Source organism: Neovison vison, chromosome 9 (genome assembly GCF_020171115.1).
Source record: "Neovison vison isolate M4711 chromosome 9, ASM_NN_V1, whole genome shotgun sequence".
In the NCBI taxonomy this organism is placed as follows: domain Eukaryota; kingdom Metazoa; phylum Chordata; class Mammalia; order Carnivora; family Mustelidae; genus Neogale; species Neogale vison.
Window position 1 is genome coordinate 90,646,010 of NC_058099.1, and position 21,556 is coordinate 90,667,565.

The window sequence follows — 21,556 nt, forward strand, 5'->3', positions numbered from 1 at the left end:
GATGTGTCTCAACATGCCCATTTGTTCTCTTTTTCTGCTGTTATGAATTCCAAGGTGACTCAGTCACTTCCTCCCATGTTTCTCGTACCTTCTGTTTCACCAACTGGCTTTTCCTTTCTGGTCAGAATTCAGTGGAAGCGCTAAGCATTTTGTCCTCTAATCAGCTGTTCCATTTTTAGCAATAGGAGCCTCCCCGCAGATGTTCGGGGAGTTACAAGTCATGACATCACTACACGACTATTACAGGGCTGAGTGGTCCTTACCCCCTCACCCCTTCTCTGCATCTTTCATCTCTGCCCACAGGCTTCCACACATCGTTCTGGAGTCTTCAGCATGGTTCTTTGTTAACATTTAGTGCTCTGACTTGAGTGGGAGGACCAGGGGTAGCAACTAGACATAAATTTAGGAATGGGCAGTAAGTGGAGTCCAAACCAATTGGCATGTCCTGCAAGTAAGTAAGTAAAGGACAAACATGCTGGTTTAGTTTAAGGGAGTCATTGGTTTCAGGAAAGAAACTCCACTCCAACTACTGGGGCTAGAGCAGGTGACTGAGGCTATGGTAATCATTACATGTCACTGCACTACCCCAGTGACAGAGGTGAGGGCATGTAGATAAGGGAGCTGCTTGCAGCCTCCTGGGACCACAAGAAGAGCTAATTTTAAATGAGGTTGATACCATGGAAGGGGAAACAAACAAACAAAATGAAAGAAATCAGTTTCTTGGTGACACTTGAGCCACAAAACCAAGCCTTCCCTGAGGCCAGCCCCTCTTTAGGATTTTCAGTTCCTTTTAATATCAAAGCCCATATGAGTTGGATTTCTATCCAAAATGTGTCCTTCTATTCCATAATCTAAAGTTCTATTCCACCAAGTTTCACCAAGAACCAAGAGACTGGGTTAAAATACTAAGTTTACTTTGCTTATTTTTGTTAATTACCAGTATTTCTGTATACTAAACCTGGAAAAGAAAACTGCTTTGTTTTTTGTAAAGTGGAAAGTGTCAGTGGGAAGAGACAAAATATCCCAATACCCAGGATTAGGAAAGGGACAGGTGTCTGGAACTTGTCTTGCTAGGGGGCTTGGTAGAATTTTGGCTGAGATGAAAAGGAGGTTTTTTGTTTGTTTGCTTGCTTGCTTGCTTTTTAGGAGGTCTTAAAGATATAGAGGGGGACACCTTGGTGGCACAGTCAGTTAAACATCGGACTCTCGATCATGGCTCAGGTTGTGATTTCGGGGTCATGGGACTGAGCCCCATGTTGGGCTCTGCACTCAGTAGAGAGCCTACTTAAGACACACTCTCTCCCTCTGCCCCTTCCCCACCCTCAAATAAATAAATAAACTTCTAATAAATACATTTAAAAAAATAAGTTATAGAGGAATTCCCAGGAGACAAGTCCCAAGAGGAGGACTGAAGGGCTCTCACTGGTGTGGAGGACAGGGTAGGACATCTATGACGCAACAAATCTGAGGACTGTTGTGGCCGGAGTGACAACTGACTTGGAGTTCACAGTTTATAGGGCGTCATGTGGAGGCAACAGAGGACTGAAGGACTAAAAGAGCAAGACTGGCTGAGGGAGGGGAGGCCATGTGGAGAGAGAAGGTGAGTTGGCGGGGTGGGCGGTTGGGAGAGGACAGCGTGTGGTCGGTGAGTCAGCTCTGAGTTCTACCCACTTAAGGGCGTATTTGTCTTCTCTGCCTTGCCTCATGCTACAGGAAGCATAAGAACTGTTCTCTCAGAATACTGTTTTCCGCCTTTTGCTTCTGTGGTCTGAGTTTCACTTTCAGACACCAACCTGTCCTATGTGGGCAGCAATGTCAACAGCTGATCACTTAGTACTGATGATGTATGTGAAATTCTGTTCTTCCTCCCTCTACCCCCAAGCCAAGTATATAAACAACTCCCAACCCTACAAACATCCAGAAGAATAAACCTCCAAAACATCTCTTTTCAAGATGCCAGTTTTGCGAATAACATTTATAGTTCTCTTCCCAAGACCTTCCTCCTTTTCTAAACCATTTTTCCACTACGATAGGGAAAAAAACTTGGAAAAAACCTTAAGTGGCCATGGAGATCATTGACTCTGCCTCCCTCCTCTTTGCAACCTGGGAAACTGAGGCCCAGAAAAATATGTCCTTTGACATACAAAAGTTTTTTTAAATTTGAGGAAGTCCAATTTATTATTATTATTATTATTATTATTATTATTTTCTTTCACAGGTTGTGCTTTTAGTCCATGAGATCTTTAAACATCAGCCCTCACTACCCACTAGGTAGCATCTTCCTTTACTTTCTAGCAAACAAATCTGGTGACTGCCAACTAGTCAATGATTGGCTCCCCAACTGGCCAGAGATCTGAGGAACAGCAATAATGGAGGGTACAGGGATCCCATGGAGAAACATGACCACCAGGTGTATGTTTTCAGCAATGGGTAGGGTAAAGGATGGGTCCAAAGGAAAAAGGCCACATACACCCTAAAAGAACTATTGTAGTCAATCTGACCAGCGGATACCCAGTGGTGGAAATGGGCAAGGCTTGGGGTGGGGGGTATTAGTTTACAATTATTAGTTAAGTTGTTACATGAATATTTTTCTTGAAATTTAGAGAGGCCACTCTTTGGGACGGGATGGGTTTGGCTTTGGGGTCGTTTGTTGCATACATGAGTTGGAGTGAAAGACAGGCTGGTCTTTCCAAGTCTGAAGCTGCCAGCCCCGGAGTGTGGCTTCCATAGGCAGGTGCCACATTCCAGTAGGAATTCCAGCATCACTGTCCTCAGTGGGGCAGCTGCTGGGTGACCCACTTGCACTCCAGTTATATGCTAGCTCTCCTTTTTACAGATTTCTAATCTGCCAACAGGAGGCCCCTTAATTTGAGGTGATTTTCCAGCAGTGAAAGGTCTGTTAGGACTACAGGTGTGGCTATGAATCGGAGCAGACACAACCCCTCAGCCTTACATTTGACCTCATTACTCTAAACTCAAAATGATCGAAATAAGTAACCATAAATCAGAGAGGACAGAGAACGGGAAACAGGTTTAATAGACTAATTATTTAAAAGTTATAACCCCGTAATAACACCTCCAAGTTGTCCTCTACCTCAATTCAACTCCACTTTTCATTTGCTAGTGACAGAAACCCCTCTTCAATGAGTTTAAACAAAAGGGGGAATTCATAATAATGATTTGGGGGGTATCATGTAACCAAAGGCAGATTGGATAACCAAATTATGAATGGATAATGTGTATTACGGGGCCTTTGTGTAGAGTGGGAACCTAAATTCAGTCTGTCTTTAACTCTCTGTCCCTGTTTGTGCTTCAGTCTGTGTTGACTTCATCCCGCCTGCCTGCAAATGAGTATTCCTCTATAGCCTGAAACACAACCACTGACAGCTCCCCAGTTCCCGGCTGAGCTCCTAACACTGATACAGTGTCTGTATCGGGCAGCGTTCAGCTGCAGATGACAGAAACCCCTCCTGCAAGTTTAAGCAGAAAGGAGATACCCAGGGGCACCAGGGCGACTCAGTCACTTAAGTGTGTGATTCTTGATTTCAGCTCAGGTCATGATCTCAGGGTTGTGAGATCGAGATTCTCTCTCTCTCCCCCTCCCTCTGCCCCTCACTCTTTCCCCCTGCATGTGCAAGCACCGGCAAGCGTGCTCGCTCTCTCTCACACACGCTCTCTCTCGAAGACGACGATGGAGGAGGAAGGGGCGGAGGAGAACGAAAGCAAGGAAATAAGCAAGAAAGCAAGAAAAGAAAAGAAGCAAAGGAGACATCAGATGCTCATGCTTTCCCATGGTATCCTGAACCCCTTCATCCCTTCTGGAATTAGGTGCTTTCATAGTCACTGGAAAAGCTGAAGACGTAGGCACCAGGCTAAGCTTCCAGGAACAACTTCCGGAACAGTACTGCAGAGATTCCTGCCACGATCAGAAGGCTGCCCACTGCCTCTCTGCTTTCTGTGCAAGTGAAACTGATGTCCCATGTTCTGCTTTTTTTTTTTTTTTTTAAAGATTATTTATTTATTTGAGAGAGAGAGAGCTGGGGGAGGAACAGAGGGAGAGGGGCAAGCAGACTCTGCACTGAGCTTAGAGCCACATGCAGGGCTCGATCCCATGACCCTGAGATCACGACCCAAGCCAAAAATCAAGAATCAGATGCTTAACCAACTGAGCCACCCAGGAGCCCCCCGTGTTCTTCTTCTTGACACCACCCACAAAGCTAAGAAGCAGCCACTGGGATCTTAGCTACAACTGTCAAGAAAAGCAAACATCTGTATATCAAGCTCACCCATGAATGGCTTCACAATATGAACTTCCACTTGCCAAATCTCTCACGGGCTTCTGCTTGGTGTCATATAGTCACATGAAAAACCCAGCTATGAAAGAGTCAGGTGAGAATGTGGAGAAATGGGAACCCTTGTGGACTGTTGGGGAGAATGTAACGTGGTGTGGCCATTATGGAAAACAATGTGGAGATTCCTCAAAAAACTAAAAATAAAACTACCGTATGATTCAGTAATTTCACTGCTGGGATTTTACCTCTTTAACCAAAAGAACTGCAAACAGGATCTCAAAGGGATACTTGTAACCCATGATCATTGCAGCATTATTGACAGTAGCTAAAAGGTGGAAGCAACCCAAATGTCCAATGATGGGTGATTGGATAAAAAAAAGAATGTGGTATAGACATAGTGAGATATTACTCAGCCTTTAAAAGAAGTAAGTCCTGTCATGTGCTATATTATACATAAACTGTGAGGATGTAAGGCTAAGTGAAATAAGCCGGACACAAAATGACAAAGACAGCATTATTCCAGTTATACAAATACTCAGAAGAGCCAAAATCAGAGAGTCAAAAGGTAGCATGGTGTAAGTCAGAGGCTACGGAAAGGGAAAAAATGGGGAGTTGTTTTTTAATGAGTATAGTTTTAGTCTTGCAAGTTGAAAACTTTCCAGAGATCTGTTGCAGAACAATGTGCATAGAGTTAACACTTCAAAAAGTGGTTATATTGAGGGCACATATTACATGGAACACTGGGTGTGGTACATAAACAATGAATGTTGGAACACTGAAAAAATTAAATTAAATTAAAAAAAAAAACTGGTTAAGGGGCACCTGGTGGCTCGGTGGGTTAAGCCTCTGCCTTCAGCTCAGGTGATGATCTCAGGGTCCTGGAATTGAGCTCCACATCGGGCTCTCTGCTCAGCAGGGAGCCTGCTTCCTCCTCTCTCTCTGCCTACTTGTGATCTCTCTCTGTCAAATAAATAAATAAAATCTTTTACAAAAAACTGGTTAAGAAGGTAAATGTTATGGGGCACGTGGGTGGCTCAGTCGATTGAGTGTCTTGATTTCCACTTGGGTCGTGATCTCATGGTGGTGGGATCGAGCCTGGTGTCAGGCTCCACACCGAATGCTGAGGTAAATTGTATATTGTGTGTTTTTTATCACACAAAAAACATGTAATGATGACAAGTAGATTGGAATAGAGTGAGAGGGCACATCTATAGTACCTGGAACAGATCCTGACTCACCCCCCCCACTCGGCCTAACCCCACTGTTTCAATTTTAAAATTCTCTGGAAGAACTCCACTTGAGCTAGATCTGGTCCTACATCTGTCCCCCGTGATTGGTGGCTAGTGGAGATAGGAGTGAGACAGAACCACCTTAGTACCGAGACATTCCTCTGAAACCATGAGACTGGATAGGACTTAGTGACAGTCCTCATGACAGCCTTCGAAGACCCCCGTGTTGGGTCCCCTGTTTAATCACTGACCTCGTCTCCTAGCCCTCTCCTGCCTGCTCACCGTGCTCCACCTTAAATGCCAAACCCAAGCTCACTCTAGCCTTCGTACATGTCCTTCACTCTGTCTGGAGCACCCTCCCCTGAGATGTTCACAGAATTCCCTTCCTTGCCTCACAGTCTTCTTTCTTCCATGCACACATTACTTTTTAACATGTAATTTACTTACTTAGGCTTATCATCGTTCCCCCCTCTCCACTAGGGCAGGGAGTTTTTACGTGTTTTGTTCTTTGGTGGATTCCAGGAACCTAGAGCTGTGCTTGGTTCTAGGCACCCAATAAATTGGATGCATGGTTGGATGGTTGGATGGATGGACAGGCGAACAGATGGATGGGCTAGTTACCAAAGGAAAGGGGAAGTAATATTGCTAGACAAAGGGAAAGGTTCTGGTAGGGGGCAGGGGACAAGTTTTCTGCTACATCCAACATTTTTTGAGTACCGACCACACACTACAAAGGCACTGTGAAAGATGTGTGAGACACGGCTCAGGCATTCAGGGACATCCTAAATATGTCTCATAGAAAGGAAGAAAGGGAGAAATCATGAAAATATTTAATGACTAAATGAGACGTGGTAGTTTTAAGAGGAATCATGGTTCAAAGAAGGGAGTGTTTCATGTATCTGTGGGTAATCACAGAAGGCTGCATGGGGAGGAACCCAGGCCTGGGCTGGGCCCGAAAACATGCATGATTCAGGTAGATGGTGGGAAGAAAGGAAGATACTCCAGGCAGGGACAGCTGCATGAATAAAGACAGACAGCCCAGGAACAAAGCAGAGAAAAACACTTCCCATTTTACAAAACAAGGAGAATGAGTTGCAAAGATGTAGCTGGTACACGGAAAGCACCCCCACCAGTCTATGTGCTCGTGTTTGGTTTGCAGCCACACTGAAGCCTGCAAGGCCACATGGGTGGGGGCTCACCCGGGCCCTGGGACTGGAAATAAGGAGGACTCCCTACACACTCCAGCTAAGGCAAAGGAAGCTCTCCCGACCCTTGGCAGGTTCCACATGCAGCCCGGCATGAGAAGAGTGAAATCCAGGTCCCCATTTTTTAAAAAATCACAAAAAGGAGGAAATTGCGGAATTTTTGTCACCCTGTAGAGTCTAAATTAGAGGCTCGTTAATGTGGGTGTGTAAATGGGTTGTAGGTGTCCGTGCTAATCAGTGGGTGCTTGTGCATATGTGCAGTTTCCCGAAGTCCCTGTAACTTTATTGTCTGGAGCACTTTTCTTCTTCTTCTGAACCTTTTCCATCCTACTCTAGCCTAGAAAAGCCTGCATTATCATGGCAGAAAAGGCCAACTCAGACCACCATAGTGTCTTCTTACTAAATGAAAATACCATTGTTTTTCTAAATCTACTATGGAGAAGAAGCTCGCTCACCTCCCTGGAAGGCAGAAGAGGTTTCAGTTATTTTTTAAAAGATTTTGTTTATTCATTGAGAGAGAGAGAGAGAGAGAGAGCCTGCTCAAGCTGTGGATGGAGGGGCGGAGAGGGGCAGAAGGAGAGGAAGAGAAAAATCCCAAGCAGACTCCCCGCTGATCACCACCCGAGCCAAAACCAAGAGCCAGATGCTGACCCAACTGCACCACCCAGACGCCCAGAATTTTGTGCTTCTCATCAAAATAGCTTGCACAACCACTCCGAAGATGTCTCTGTCTTAGTCCCTGGAACCTGGGGATACGTATTTTACATGGTGAAAGGGATTTTGCAGATGGGATTAAAGTGAGGCCCTTGAGATGAGGCCCTGCATTATCGAGGTGAACTAGAACGGCTGGGTTCTTAAAATCTGAGAAGCTTTGCCATCTGTGCTCAGAGGGAAACACGACCACACAGGGGTCACAGAAGTGGAACCCGTTCATTGTTGGCTTTGAAGATGGAAGAAAGAGTCACGAGCCAAGAAGGCGGCCTCTAGAAGGTGGTAAAGGTAGAAAACAAAATAAAACAAAAACACATACTTTCCCCTGGAGACTCCAGAGAGGAACCCAGCCTTGTCAACACCATGTTAGCCCAGTGACACCTACGTTGGACTTCTGACCACCCGACTGTAAGATAGTAAGTTGGTGCTTTTAAGCCACTAAGTTTGATGGCAATTTGTTACAGCAGCAATAGACAAAAGTGACACAAGAGTGAATTTGCAGAGTTTTGCAGAGAGATTTATAAAAGCTCGTGACGACGGTACCCACGTGGGTGAGGCGTGGCTATTTACCGGGCTGTTCTCTGGCTTCTCTGGTGGCAAGTTTCCTCACCCATGGCCTCGTAACACTGGTATGTGGAGGGAACTCTTGGGTTTTTCTTGCATTTGGTCGGCACCCTCCTCAGTCCTGCGAAAGCAAATACAGAGAAACAAGACAGAAATGAATGGAAAGCACACTCTTCCAAGGCTCCTGAGGGGCTGGATTTTGAAAGCAGTATTATCTCAATTCTCTCAACATTTAGTAAAGTCTTGCTTGAACATGCCACTCTTGTCACTGCTGAGCTTTGCGGTCTCAGGGCAGACCTGTGGTTTGCATTTGAGAAGAAATACTAAATACAGAGCCGGTCACCTGTACTCCACACAAAATATGGCAACAGGGGAAAAGGAAAGGGGATTCTTGAACAAAAGATCATGAGGCAAGAGTTAGGACCAGACTTTGGTCTTTGGAAGAGAGTCGCTGTCCTCCAAGTTGCCCATGGAGCACCTCTTTGGCCTCCTTCATATTGAAACAATGTTCACACCTTAACACTGAAGGCTTTGGGGGCTTTGAACTGGGCTTTGAAAAAGCACATACTCCTCTTCCCAGAACTGTTTCTCTTTCTTAAGTTCAGCATTGAAAGTGATGGCTGCTTCATTCTGCCTCCTTAAAGCTACAGTGGATCATTTTCTCATGAGATGACATGGAAGGTTATTGGAAGCAAACAATACATTGCATTTGTGAGAGGTGTGACCCTAGTTGTGAGGGTCAGCCTGTCTGATCAGACCAACCACAGTATAGCCAATTGCTTCCATGTTTCCTGGAAAATCCCGAGGAGTGGTTTACAGTAGAATATACCTTCCCGAGCCAATGCATGTACCGTGGACACTAACTATATGGTCAAGGCCATGGAGCTCTCCACAGTCTCCTGACACCGTGGCAACAGTTGGTTGGTCTGAGAGTGAGCAGTTCACCCAGATTGGTAGGTCAGAGTCTCTTTTCTAAGAATTTTATTTTGTTAAGTGGGCTCCACACCCAGCATGGATCCCAAGGATCCCGTGGATCTCTCAAACTCGCAACAGAGATTAAGACCTGACCTGAGATCGACAGTGGGACACTTACCCGACTGAGCCACCCAGGTGCCCCATTTTTCTAAGAATTTTAGAACTGGAGAAAGAGCAAAAGGGGGAGTGGATGGCAGAGGACGACAGAGAGGGAGAAATATTTCTGGAAAGTCACAATTGCAACAATTAAAACTCAAAATCTGTTGGAAAACTAACTTTTTTCCATCAGATGATGCTCCTCACTGTTTCCAACCGTGGTTCCCATTTGCTCCTCCTTAGCTGCATCCCTGACCTGGAGTACTCTTCTACCCTTTTAATAAAATCTCCTTTTACTTATGTTGGTTTGAGTGGGGTCTGTTCACTACAATCAGTGAATCCTGATACATAAGCCCCAGTGCTGTGGAGCGAGTATGCAATGTGACAACATGGCTTTTGGGGGAACGTGGCCTCGGCAGCCCACTCTCTCACCTGCCACTGTCAGTGCCTCATTTCTGTCAGCAAATATGCAAGAAGTAACCAGAAAAGAAGGCTGCTTTTAAATGCCTCTTTTAAAATGTAAGAAGGAGGGTCAGAGATCCCTTTGCTGGTCTCCAAAATAGCTGTCTCTTAGAAGTAAACCAAGGAAACGATTGCTTAGTCACAAAACCAGCTACAGGCAGAGTAGGTGAAAGCAGAAACTGACGAGCAGGCTCAATGCCAGAAAGGGCTGCCAATGGACCAGAATCCATGCGACAATGAAGTAGTGCATGGTGCCTTTGAAAATTAAAATATACGTGTTCTCCCTGCCCCCCAAACACACGGAATCTCTCTCTCTCTCTCCCCCTCTGTCTCTGTCTCTCTCTCTCTCTCACACACACACACACACACACAAACACACTCCTTATTCACTCTTAATGTTGTTTGTCCCACTCTGTCAATTCAGGGGGGAGAAGACAGACTCTCTTGAGATCACAGAATGATCACGTGGCAGAGAAATGGCTCTCAGACCCAATATGATACCAGATCTGACCTGAGCTAAGACAGGGCATAAAGCCACAGTGCGCCTTACTAACTGTTGGTTTCTGGCCCTGTCCCAGTAGAACATAGAACACTCCCTGGGCATGGGCAGCAGCTCTCCTGTCTACCCTTGGCCAGCTCTCTTAAGCAACAAAAATGAATCCAAGGTGTTTAACCATCCTACCCATTCTCCTGCACAATTTCAAGACTCTGTTGTATTTCTAACAAGAAAAAATTAAAGGAATGTAATTGTAGAAAAATGTGTCAGGAATATTTATTCTCTAGAGAAACTGAAGAGTATAGATCCCAAGTCTAAAATTATGTGTTCTTTACTACACACACAGGAAAAGATTTATGAGCCAAGGGAATATAACAGCAGATTTGACATTTATGCCAAAATATTCAAAATTGAAATGGTATAGGTCAAACCATGTGAAAACACCGATATGTTCCCTCCATGAGGCTTACAAGTGTGGGATCTGGAGTCCAGTGGAACTCACTTCCCACATGAGCTGCTCTACTTACTAGCTGTGCACAATACCTTAGGCTCTCTGGGTCCCAGTTTCAACATGCGTAGGGCGGCAGTGGGGGAGCTGGTGTGGGGAAAATATCAGCCTCACCAGCTGGCTGCACCAGGGGCTCTAACAGGTGCCCTAGCAGGTGTAAGATACAATTGCCAGCCCCAGTAAAGGGCAAGGAGAAGCTTCAGGCATTGTAGGAACTGAAGGGTCCTTCTTTTCTTCTCTTTCCTCAGAGTTTTTTTAGTTGTTCTTTCCTATATTTAAGCCTAAAGAACTGCCCCAAGCCAAGAGGAATAGAAAGTCCTTACTCAGGGATCTTTGAAAGGGAAGATTAAGAAATCTATGCACGAGAGAGTTTCTTCAACCCAAACTTATCTGCAGTGTAGAACGTTTTCTCTCTTTCTCTTTTCTGGCATTCACAAAAATAAGAATAAGGACAATTTCACATTTGTCTCCCGAGACAAAACAAAACAAAACAAAAACCCTGTTCAGCTGTTCCTTGTTCAATCTAGATTTGCAGACTTGCCAGGGCTCACAAAACCCGTGTTTAAATTCCTCCTCTCACCTCCACCTCTGTCTTACCTAGCCTAACTCTACCTCTGCGAACGCCTGCCCCTCAAGATGATCATTCAGAACATGGCACGTGGACGCTTCCAGAGGCTAAGTCAGCCCAGCCGGGCTTCGTGTAGACACATTCATCTAAGTGACCAGTGATTTCTGTCAGGAGGGAGGAGTCTCCTGTGCGTGTCTCCAGCCTTGTGTAATCTTCACAAGGATCTTCCATGGCGGTTAACATTTTACTCACTTTACAGATGAAGGACCTGTCCCAAAGTGAGTTGGAATAGCTTTCCCAAAGCCCTATGTCTGACTTCAGAACACCTCGAAGCCCGAGTAGTCCTTACAGAGAATAATTCACATTATGTCGTTCCTCTGCTAAAGACTTTCCAGGGTTTCACCTCACACCTTGAGTAAAGTCCCAACTCCTCCTCCCAATCTGCAGGACTTACCATGGTCTGGCCCCTGACTTCTCCAAACCAGTCCGGCATTGGCAATCAGGAATGCTGACACAAATGGGCTAGTAGGAGCAGATCTGGGTAAATAGCAAGTAATGAAGTGTAATGTTTGGAATGATTTTCTCTGCAGGGCAGAAATCACTTGTTTCTACTTTCTCGCTATAGGCCAGAATCATTTGCATTGCTATCAGTTTTCCACAACATAATTTCTATCCGTACAAAGGGATAAAATATCCATCAATACAAAGGCTACCAAACATGTCATTCTATGTAATTAGCTAATCTCCAAAGGGTCCACAAGACCGTGCCCAGCACTCCACTGAAAGGACATTCAGTAATCTCTCGTGTATGTCCAAGACTTGGACAACTTTTCCTGACAATAACTTTGCTGTACCTTGGCTTTTCATGTAGTTGGGAGAAGATTAGTGTCAGGTCCTGCTTTCCTTGGAAGTGGTTCAGGCTAGAGGAAGGAGATTGTACATTCTGCTGATCTGGGCAGAGATGACATTTTCCAAGTTCACAGCTCTGAATAATGCATGGTACATGATAAGCTTTCGATAACCATTTGTGAAATATACGAATAAAGGAGTACAGGGTTTAGGGGGCTTTGTATCCCAGCTGTGTCATTTACCGGCTGGGTGACCTTGGCCAACTTAATTATCAGAGTCTCAGTTTCTACACTTTTGAGATGGAAAAAGTAACACCAACTTGGCAGGGTTTTTGTAAAGATTCAAAAGTGTTTATGGGGGCACCTGGGTGGCTCAGTGGGTTGGGCCTCTGCCTTCGGCTTGGGTCATGATCCCAGCGTCCTGGGATCGAGCCCCAAATTGAGCTCTCTGCTCGGTGGGGAGCCTGCTTCCTCCTCTCTCTCTCTCTCTGCCTGCCTCTCTGCCTGCTTGTGATCTCTGCCTGTCAAATAAATAAATAAAATCTTAAAAAAAAAAGTGTTTATGAATTACCACACAGAGTGTCTAATATATGGTAGCCCTTCAGTATACAACAGTTATTGTTTTAAAAGTGGGTGATCACTTCCTCTACCCATAAAGAAACCACGTATCACTTGCAAAAATCTAGTGGACAAATTTTCAGCCATAAGTTCTTCCTTGTTATTATCCTAATATTCAAAATCACACCCAAAGACAGAAAACCAAATCAGCAAATTCTTACCATCAAAAGAATCAACTATTTAAGAAAAAAAAAAACTTTGCAGTGGAGAATATACAAAAGCAGACATCGTCAGTCCCAACAAACATCAACCCATGAGTAATTTCTCTCCCACCCTCTCTTCCCTTCCACATTATTTTAAAGCAAATCCTAGACTAAAATTATGGAGGAGGAAAACTTTTCTTCACTTAGTTTTAATGGCTGGGGGACTTGTAAATGAAGTTGACAAATGACAGGTTAACAGGAGAGAAGGCATATCAACCTATTTTATTTTTATGTGCACAGAGACATCATAGGAGAATACCCAAAGGAGTGGCGAGCTTTGGAGACTTAATGTACCATCTTAATAGGGCGGAGGGGAAGGGTGACAGAGAGACACTTCTGGGAGAACAAGTGACTCCTTAGAAGTTGTTGGTGGGGGGAGGGCATTTATGGAAACATGATGACTTTTTGGAAAGATAAATGGGTCTTCGAGGAATAGATGGGAGATAGTTCGTGTCAATGTCCATCCAGGTACAGAGTCGATTTCTCCTCTCCTAGAAGAGATGGTTAGATTTGCTCCTAGGGAGGGGCCCTATGACAACTGAGTTCTTTGGGAAGGCAATGCTTTTAGACAGGTGAGATTTCAAGAACTCAGATGCCTCTAACTGGAAATAATTCTCATGCCAAAGTGGCATATGTTGGGATGGCGTGTCCTCATCCCTGTATCATCCATCCACAGATGAAATCAGCATTTTTGAAAGCAGCTCTGTATGTAAAAGAGACACTCGGAGGGCAAAATTGTCCAAAGGAGAACTGGAGGTGGAGGCACCTTCAGGAGATGCACTCCAATATCGGAAAATGTAATTCACGGCAAGCAATGGGGTTCGGAACAGGCTACCCCAAAACATGCACCTTGGCACCTTGGATGTTGTAAGCTGAAAGAGGCTGAGAAAACAGTGGGAATGTGTAGGTCTCTCTGACCTTCCCCCTCCACTCTTCCCGAAGCAGGTCAGAAGACCTTGTGTGAGAGGTGCCCTCCCCACACCCAGAGGAAAGGAGCACCCTTATCTCTGAGACAGTGCCCCCTCTCAGGGGCACAGAGAGGAATCTGAATGAACAGGTCTATCTAACCTTCCCCTAGTTTACTAGAGCTACCTCACACTCCCTAACCTATCACATCTCTCCAGGACTGTGCCCTGGCCTTTAAACCCAGCTTAGAAATACTCAGTTTTAACCATTTCTTTTAGGTCTTCATTTCCTTATGAGGCCTCCTGTGTCATGTAAAACTTAAGTTAAATGCATTTGTCTGCTTTTCTCCTGCTAATCTGTCTTTGTCAGTTTAATTTTCAGAACCAGCCAGGAACCTTAATAGGGTTGAGGAAAACTTTTTCCTCCCCTACATAAGCCTGGGAGTCTAGCGAGACATGATTTATATCAAGCTCCAGCAATCAATTAAGTGTTTTTTTCTGGTCATTTAACTGGAAGATAGATCTAAGTCTGACAGGCCACTTTTATCTTCTTCCTAATTCTTCCTGGAGACTGGCCTCTTCCAGAAAGTATCATCTGAGTGGGGGCAGGGTCCTCCTCCAAAGGAGGTGTATTTGGGAGGTATTCCAGCCTAAGCTCCAGAGTAAAAGAAATGTAAATTCAATTGAAGAGAAGCTAATGATTCCTCTAGTGTTGCTCCTAAGGAAAGGAAGTAGACTCAGAGACTGGTGTCTCCAAGCAGTATCTTTTTTGGGGAGAGATGAGAGATGAGAGAAGTGAAATCCTAGGGGGAGTGATGTAGAAACAACCTTTTAGGAAACTGGGGGAGCCACAGCAGTCAGGAGGTGCTGAGCCCACAAGCTCAATATAATCTTGAAAAATCAGAACAAAGAAGTTGTAAGAGGCAAATATAAATTAAAAATAAGAGGCTTAATTCTTCCTGCTGAAAATCAAGGAAGAGGCTGACCCCTCCTCCCCACTGTTTTCTTTCAGATTTTCTTTCTTTATCCTTTCAAACATAAGTAACTCTTTTTAATGGTTAAATAAGGCTCTTGCCAGTCTAGCAATTCAGGAGAATCTCCTCAAGGACTGGACAGCCAACTCTCTGGAATGTAATCATTAAGAAAAAATAAGGCCCCTTCCCCCATTTCAAAGGAAATTAGAAAATACCATGGGACCTGGGAAAAGATGGATTTAACTTGTCTCCTAACTGCAAATTGCAAAACCTGTCTGACGTATTCATTACATAATATATAAAACAACAAGATTTCCCTGCCTTGGCAATCCTTCAGTGGGTTGCCAGTGACACACATCACATTCTGGCTTAATGCTTGTTTGATATTAAAATAGTCGCCTTCCTGTACCCCTGGGGATAAAAATATATTATATGTTTATAAAAAATAAAAATAAAATAAAATAGTTGCCTTTCTCTTCCCCCTTTGTGTAGAGGTTTTCTGGGTTAGGAGGGTTTTGTTTCTAATTATAGTTTCCCAACAGTTACTTAAAACTCAAAGAACAAGGTGACCTTGGGGTTCAAGTGCTTTTTCAAAGGCCAGGGAAATTAGCTCAGACTTCTACTGGAAAGTAAAAACAATAGCTGTGAGGGATGAAATAGCATGGTTGTTAAATTAACATATTCTGTCTTCAATACCCTTAGGTTCAGGATCTAGTTTTATCACTTACTAGCTAGGCAAGTTACATTCTCTGAATCTCTGCTTTCCCCTGTAATAGCAGCTTAAATAGCATCTACCATAGAGAGATCTCATGAGGGTAAGGTAATTTAATCAGAGCACTCAGTCCGCGCCTTCCCTATGGGTGCATTCACTCACTCTTAACTATTCTTTTTTGTTTTTGGAGGTTTTTTTTTTAAGATTTTATTTATTTATTTGACAGAGAGAGACACCATGAGAAAGGAAACACAAGCAAGGGGAGTGGGAGAGGGAGAAGCAGGCTCCCCAACTGAGCACAGAGCCCAATGCAAGGCTCAATTCCAGGACCCTGGGATCATAACCTGAGCTCAAGGCAGATGCTTAAGGACCGAGCCGCCCAGGTGCCCTTAGCTATTCCTAATGTATAATCTTAGCTTTTTGTAATAAGTTTTAAATGTTATTATAAAAATCCAAATTACATTTAAATGAGCACTGAATTACCTTTATTCATTTACTTATGTATGTATGTATGTATGTATGTATTTATTTGAGAGAGAACGAGTGTGTGTGTGTGCATATGCGCACGAGTTGGGGAGCGGGGCAGAAGGAGAGGGATGAAGAGAATCCCAGCAGTCTCCACGCTCAGTGCAGAGCCCAACAGCTGGATCTCAGGACCCTGAGATCATGACCCAAGATGAAATCAAGAGTCAGATGCTTAATTGACTGAGCCACCCAGAGGCTCCACACCAAACTACCTTTAGAAAAAATAGCTGTTGAACTGTATGTAACCCAGTGATTTATACTTTGTTCCAAGATTCCCTCCCTGCTCTGCAACAAATCACAAAGTGCTGTGGTGAACATAGTGGGAGAGATTAAGGTGAGATGTGGAGGGCTATGGACTGGGATTTTGACAGAATCATTTTTGGAACTTTTATTTTTTTTAACCTGATTGATTCCCCACATGGCAGCAGTAGGAAAATATCCATTGTCGTGAAATCTGCACACATGCACACACACACACACACACACACACACCAATCACACACAGCCAGTGTGCAAGTGACAATGGGCTCAGGGTTATTATATCCCTATGTCAGGGGGGAGAAAAGTCTCTTCCTTCAATCAGTCCAGTTTCTAACTATGGCCTATCTTACGAAAGAAGATTAACATAAAGAAATTTATTATCACATATATGTCTCATACACATAGGAGAAACTCAGGGATGAGTAAACTCAAAGAGGTGGCTAAAACTTGAGCTTAAAGGGATGCCTGGGTGGTTCAGTGGGTTAAGCCTCTGCCTTGGGCTCAGGTCATGATCTCAGAGTCCTGGGATTGAGCCCCGCATCCGCTCTGCTTGGTGGGGAGCCTGCTTCCCCCTCTCTCTCTGCCTGCGTCTCTGCCTACTTGTGATCTCTCTCACTCTGTCAAATAAATAAATAGAATAAAACAAAAACAAAAACAAAAACAAACCTTGAACTTAAATACCACCTTCGGCTGAAACAAAGGAAGATGGATGTTGGGGACAGCAGTTAGGGCAAATGACCAGGTAAAGTACAGTAAACAAGGGTAAGTTTTATTATGCAGATTTAAGATTTGTTATACAGATTTTAAGAGTCTACATTAATAAGAGTCTCTTAGGATTTAGAGTCCTCTTTCTCTTCCTGGTACAGAGAAGGAGACACCCTTACAAATGGATTTTCCTTTATAAATGTAAATATCCCTTACAAAAGGGTAACTATTCTGTTTTCAGAGCCTCTCCAGTGTCTGCAATCCTTATGCCAAAGAGGTATATTTAAGGTGGCATATTCTGGTCTCCTAAACCTACTTTTCCATAATCATCTGACAGATGGCAGTCACACTCTGATTGAGGACTCTGGTGTGGTGAGTAACATTCCCCCGGGACCATCTCCATTAGTAAGGATGAACTTCTAGCTGTGGGGGGTTTCCAGCGTCGGGAGACGTTTCTGTGCCACTCATAAATACAACTGATATTCCTAATAATTTCTGAAATAATAGGTTGGGTTTGTTTGTTTGTTTGTTTTCATGAAAAAACAGACATTATTTCTCAGAGCTCTCTCCTAAGTTCTCCAAAGTCAGTATTGGAAAATGTTGACTATGGAGCCATAGAAACCTCACTAGGAAGTCAGAGCACCTGGTGAAATGCTCAGCACATTTGTCAGAGCTCCCAAGAGTTGATGAAAGAAACTTCATGCTCTGGTGGGTTTCTTCATAGTCAAGAAACCCCCTTACAAAGCTGTCTTTGTAAGGAGGCCATAGCTCTGGGACTGAGCCTGTCAGGCCAACTTCCAGGCTCAAAAGTAAGTGAGTCCCAAGCCTGACCCCAGCTGGAAAAGTAGAATGTGCTAGAGGAAAAATCTGGGAGAAAGAAAAAAGGCAACTCAGTAAATTGCCTGCCACATAAAACACAGATAGTTTTAGAGATAAGGAGGAAGTGTAGTTTCTCAGATCTAGAAATAGTGTTTTCAAGTATGTTCATCATAAGGAATCTGTTCCAAAGTTGGAGGTCTGATCCTCCACTCCCAAGAATTCTGCAGGGAACGTATGTGCACAGATGCCACACACATCTGCTCTGAACTAAATTAACATGTTCAGTGGCAGAATGAAATTTTAAGGCCTCAAAAATAGCACTGGTGGATAAGCGAGCTATTCAAAGGGGGAATTTTTAAATGCCTGGGGTTGGAATTCTAAACTGCAGGCTAAAAGAGGATCCAGTGCTTACTACATGTCTCTGTCTGTGGTGAGCAATGAATCTTAATGGAATTCAGTTTGAGGATCAGGAGCTACAAGTAATTCTGTATGTCCCTTTAGCCAGACTCAAAAATAATCATCATTTTAGTCACATATGATGCAACTGATATAAAAGCACTTTACCGAGAGACACATTTGTAGAGCCTCGTGTTAAAAAATAACTAAAGAGGGTGCCTGGGTGGCTCAGTGGGTTAAGCCTCTGCCTTCTGCTCAGGTCATGATCTCAGGGTCCTGGGATCCAGCCCCGCATTGGGCTCTCTGCTCAGCGGGGACCCTGCTTCCCCGCCGGCCCCCCACCCCCGCCTCTCCACCTACTTAGGATCTCTGTCAGATAAATAAATAAAATCTTTTGAAAAAAAAATAACTAAAGAAGACAATTTAGGTGATACAAACAAAATTCATTTAACCCTTTAAGAAGTGGACAGTCCTTTCAGAGAACTGCAAAATGGGGCAGAAGGCAACAAGATTCCAAAAATAAACAATAAAGAACAAGGAAGAGAGAAACAGAAAACATCTGATTGGCCACAGCCACATGGTCAGCCTTATTTGGGGGAAGAAGACCCAAAATTGGTTTGATGTTTGGGGATTGGCTGATTGAAAACACTACATTTCTGCTCAAACACAGCATTTATGGGGACACAAAAATTACCCACATTTTGGTTTGCTGACACGGCACCCTCTGAAGGAGTGGCTCCATCTAGGGTCTAATATTGATTTTAACTCTAGATAAGTGACCTTCCTATGTCCGGATTTGAAGATATTTTATAATTGGTGACAAATTTTACAAACTATAACCTCGAGTTATTTATACTTGTGACATGTTTTTTGTGTTTTCTTCGCAACAGAATACAAATATTTAAATCCTAATGAGCACGAAGTGGCCTTTTCTATATTCTGGGCAGGTGCCTAACCACCACGTCCATTACAAAATGTCCAAGTGCTAATTCTTCTTGCTGATTTTCAGGTGTTTTTTCTGATGGGTATGATGACATGAACCCAAAGAGCACAAAACTCACTCTGTTAGAGGAGCCAGGGCTTTGTAGACTTTCTCAAAAGGCCACAGAGGGAGAAGTAGTAACAAACCAACAACAGTGAGAATGTTGGTGCTGGCATTTAGGTTGCTATTCAAGGGGATTATTATTATTATTAAAATCCAGCTCTCACCCTGCTTTCCTTTAATCATATTGATGCTTTTTCTTTTACTTGGTGAAAAGAGTTTCCACTGGATTTTTCCATAAATCATCCCGTAGGCTTTTAGCCTTTCATGAAATCTTTTGAACATGGGAATGGTGAGTTTTGCTCTGCAGGCTCCTCGGTAGAGACTAATAAAATTTCAAAGATGTGTACCATTCATTCTATTCATTTGGAGCCACAGGACCCTTTCCTTTATAAGTATTTTGGCCTTTAGTATTTTGCTCAGAGTACAAGGCATCACTGTTTAATAAGCATTTGAAACTATTACTTTATATTATTGGCTTTTAAATGCCAGAAAGACGACAGACACACTTACGAGGAATTACTAAAGCAATAATTCGGTGTCAGTTTATACCAGTATCTATAAATGTCTAGTGTCATGTTCTTGCAGATTGTAATTTCATTTGAGTCCTACTTGATTATGACTATTGAGCTTGAGGAAATTCCAGGCAAAGGGGAAAATACAAGCAAGGAGTTAGCAGCAAAGTCCACTGGAGGAATAGAAAGCTGTCCAGTTTGGCTAGAGCAGACAGGAGATATAGGACGGTTGCAACAAGAGATAAGGCTGGAAGGAAATTCTCAGAGGATAATTCGAGAGTTGAAAATCAGACTGAGATATCTGTACCTGATTCTGAGGGCAATAAGCACATGCTGAATATTTTAAAGCATGGAACTTGCATGATTCTAGCCAGACTTCAGAAAGATTAATAGACCAGTGGCTGCAGAAGAGAAGGGAATTAGCAGAGGGGAGGGTATTGGAGCCAGGACTGGATTCAGGGGGCCCTGTTAAAGCCATTAGAACAGGGGCGCCTGGGTGGCTCAGTGGGTTAAGCTTCTGCCTTCGGCTCAGGTCACATGGCTCTCTGCTCAGCAGGTAGCCTGCTTCCTGGACCAGCCTCCCCCACCCCCGCCACCGACCCTGCGGCCGTCTCCATGCCCGCCTGCCGCCTGCCGCCTGCCTCTCTGCCTATTGTGATCTCTGTCAAATAAATAAATAGAATCTTAAAAAAAAAAAAAAAAAAGCCATTATAACATTTCTACTTGGATGCCCTCAGCTCTCTTAAACCTAAGATCACCAAGAGAGAACTCACCAGTTTTCCCACCAAGCACGCTTCCGCCTTCGTCTTCTCCATCTGAATAAATGGTATCGCCACCCACCAGTCAGAAGCTGGAAGTCGCATTTGACTTCTCCCCTTTTCCTACCCCCACATGTGATCTGTCAAGAAGTCCCGACATCCCTACACCCAAAGGACAACTCTTATCCAACTACTCCTGTCCATGTTCCCTACCACAGCCTGGGTCTCGGGCACCGTGACTCTTCACCGCGACAACGGCAACAACACCCTGAAGGGCGTCCCTCTGCTCACACGCTGCCAGGGGTGCCCAGAGAGATCTGCTCCAAGTGTAAGTCAGTATCACTCTGCTGCTTACAACCCTCCAGTGGTCATCTGTGCATTCAGAATAAAACCCAAACTTTTATCTTAGCCTAAAGTGGCCTGTCCTTTCCGTCCTCTGCACCACCCTCAGATTTAATCTCTCTCCCCCTCTTACTCATGATGCGTTAGGCTTCCTTGTCACCTGCTCTTTCAAGGCTCCTTCTCACCTCAGATTCTTTTTGGTTTCTCAGTACCGGTAATGTAACTCTGAAAACAAAGGCTAGCGGAGAGCAGGAGGTCTCATTCCTACACCGTGACTCCCCCCCATCCCCCACAAGGATGATATCTCGCTCATTAAATCTATAAATAGCTTTTCAACAGCCACATGCACAGATTTTTGTTTTGCGGTTGCACCAGCTACTGTAGACATTGACTGTAATAAAGAGGGTCCTCTTGTGGAGAGCCCCCAAATGGAAGACTCTCCTGGCTCATTTCCTCCCCTTTGTCTCTTTGGTGACATCTGGTAGACACAAGGTGATAGTGGGAAGCCAAGGGAGGGGTGAGATTTCTGCTGGAAGGTTTGCCCTGAGGCTGCATGGACTTGTCCCACCCCAACTCCAACACTGTTCCCTTTGCCAAGTCAGTTTCTCTAAGGAGCACTTGGTTCATGCAGGTGTGCCAGACTTCTATGACTTGATGTTACTGGAAAAGAATATAGGCCCCTGGACACGTATATGTCTCCCAAGTCACATCCCCAACTAAACCCATCCTTAAGATTTTTGAATATATATATTCAAAATATTTTCTGTGCATATATGCATCAGTTAGTAATAAAAAACTATCCCTAAACGTTGTGCTTTGTGGCTTAA

General features: G+C 44.0%; 1 protein-coding gene across 1 annotated transcript in view; it reads right to left on the reverse strand.

Annotated features, from left to right (window-relative positions):
* Nucleotides 1-8,063: 8,063 nt before the first annotated feature.
* Nucleotides 8,064-21,556, reverse strand: part of CFAP95 (cilia and flagella associated protein 95) — a 167,695-nt gene continuing 154,202 nt past the window's right edge. The window contains exon 6 of the mRNA XM_044265929.1: nt 8,064-8,122. Within this exon, the coding sequence (XP_044121864.1) occupies nt 8,117-8,122 (6 nt within the window). The 3' untranslated portion in view covers nt 8,064-8,116. The remainder of the gene's footprint in view (nt 8,123-21,556) is intronic.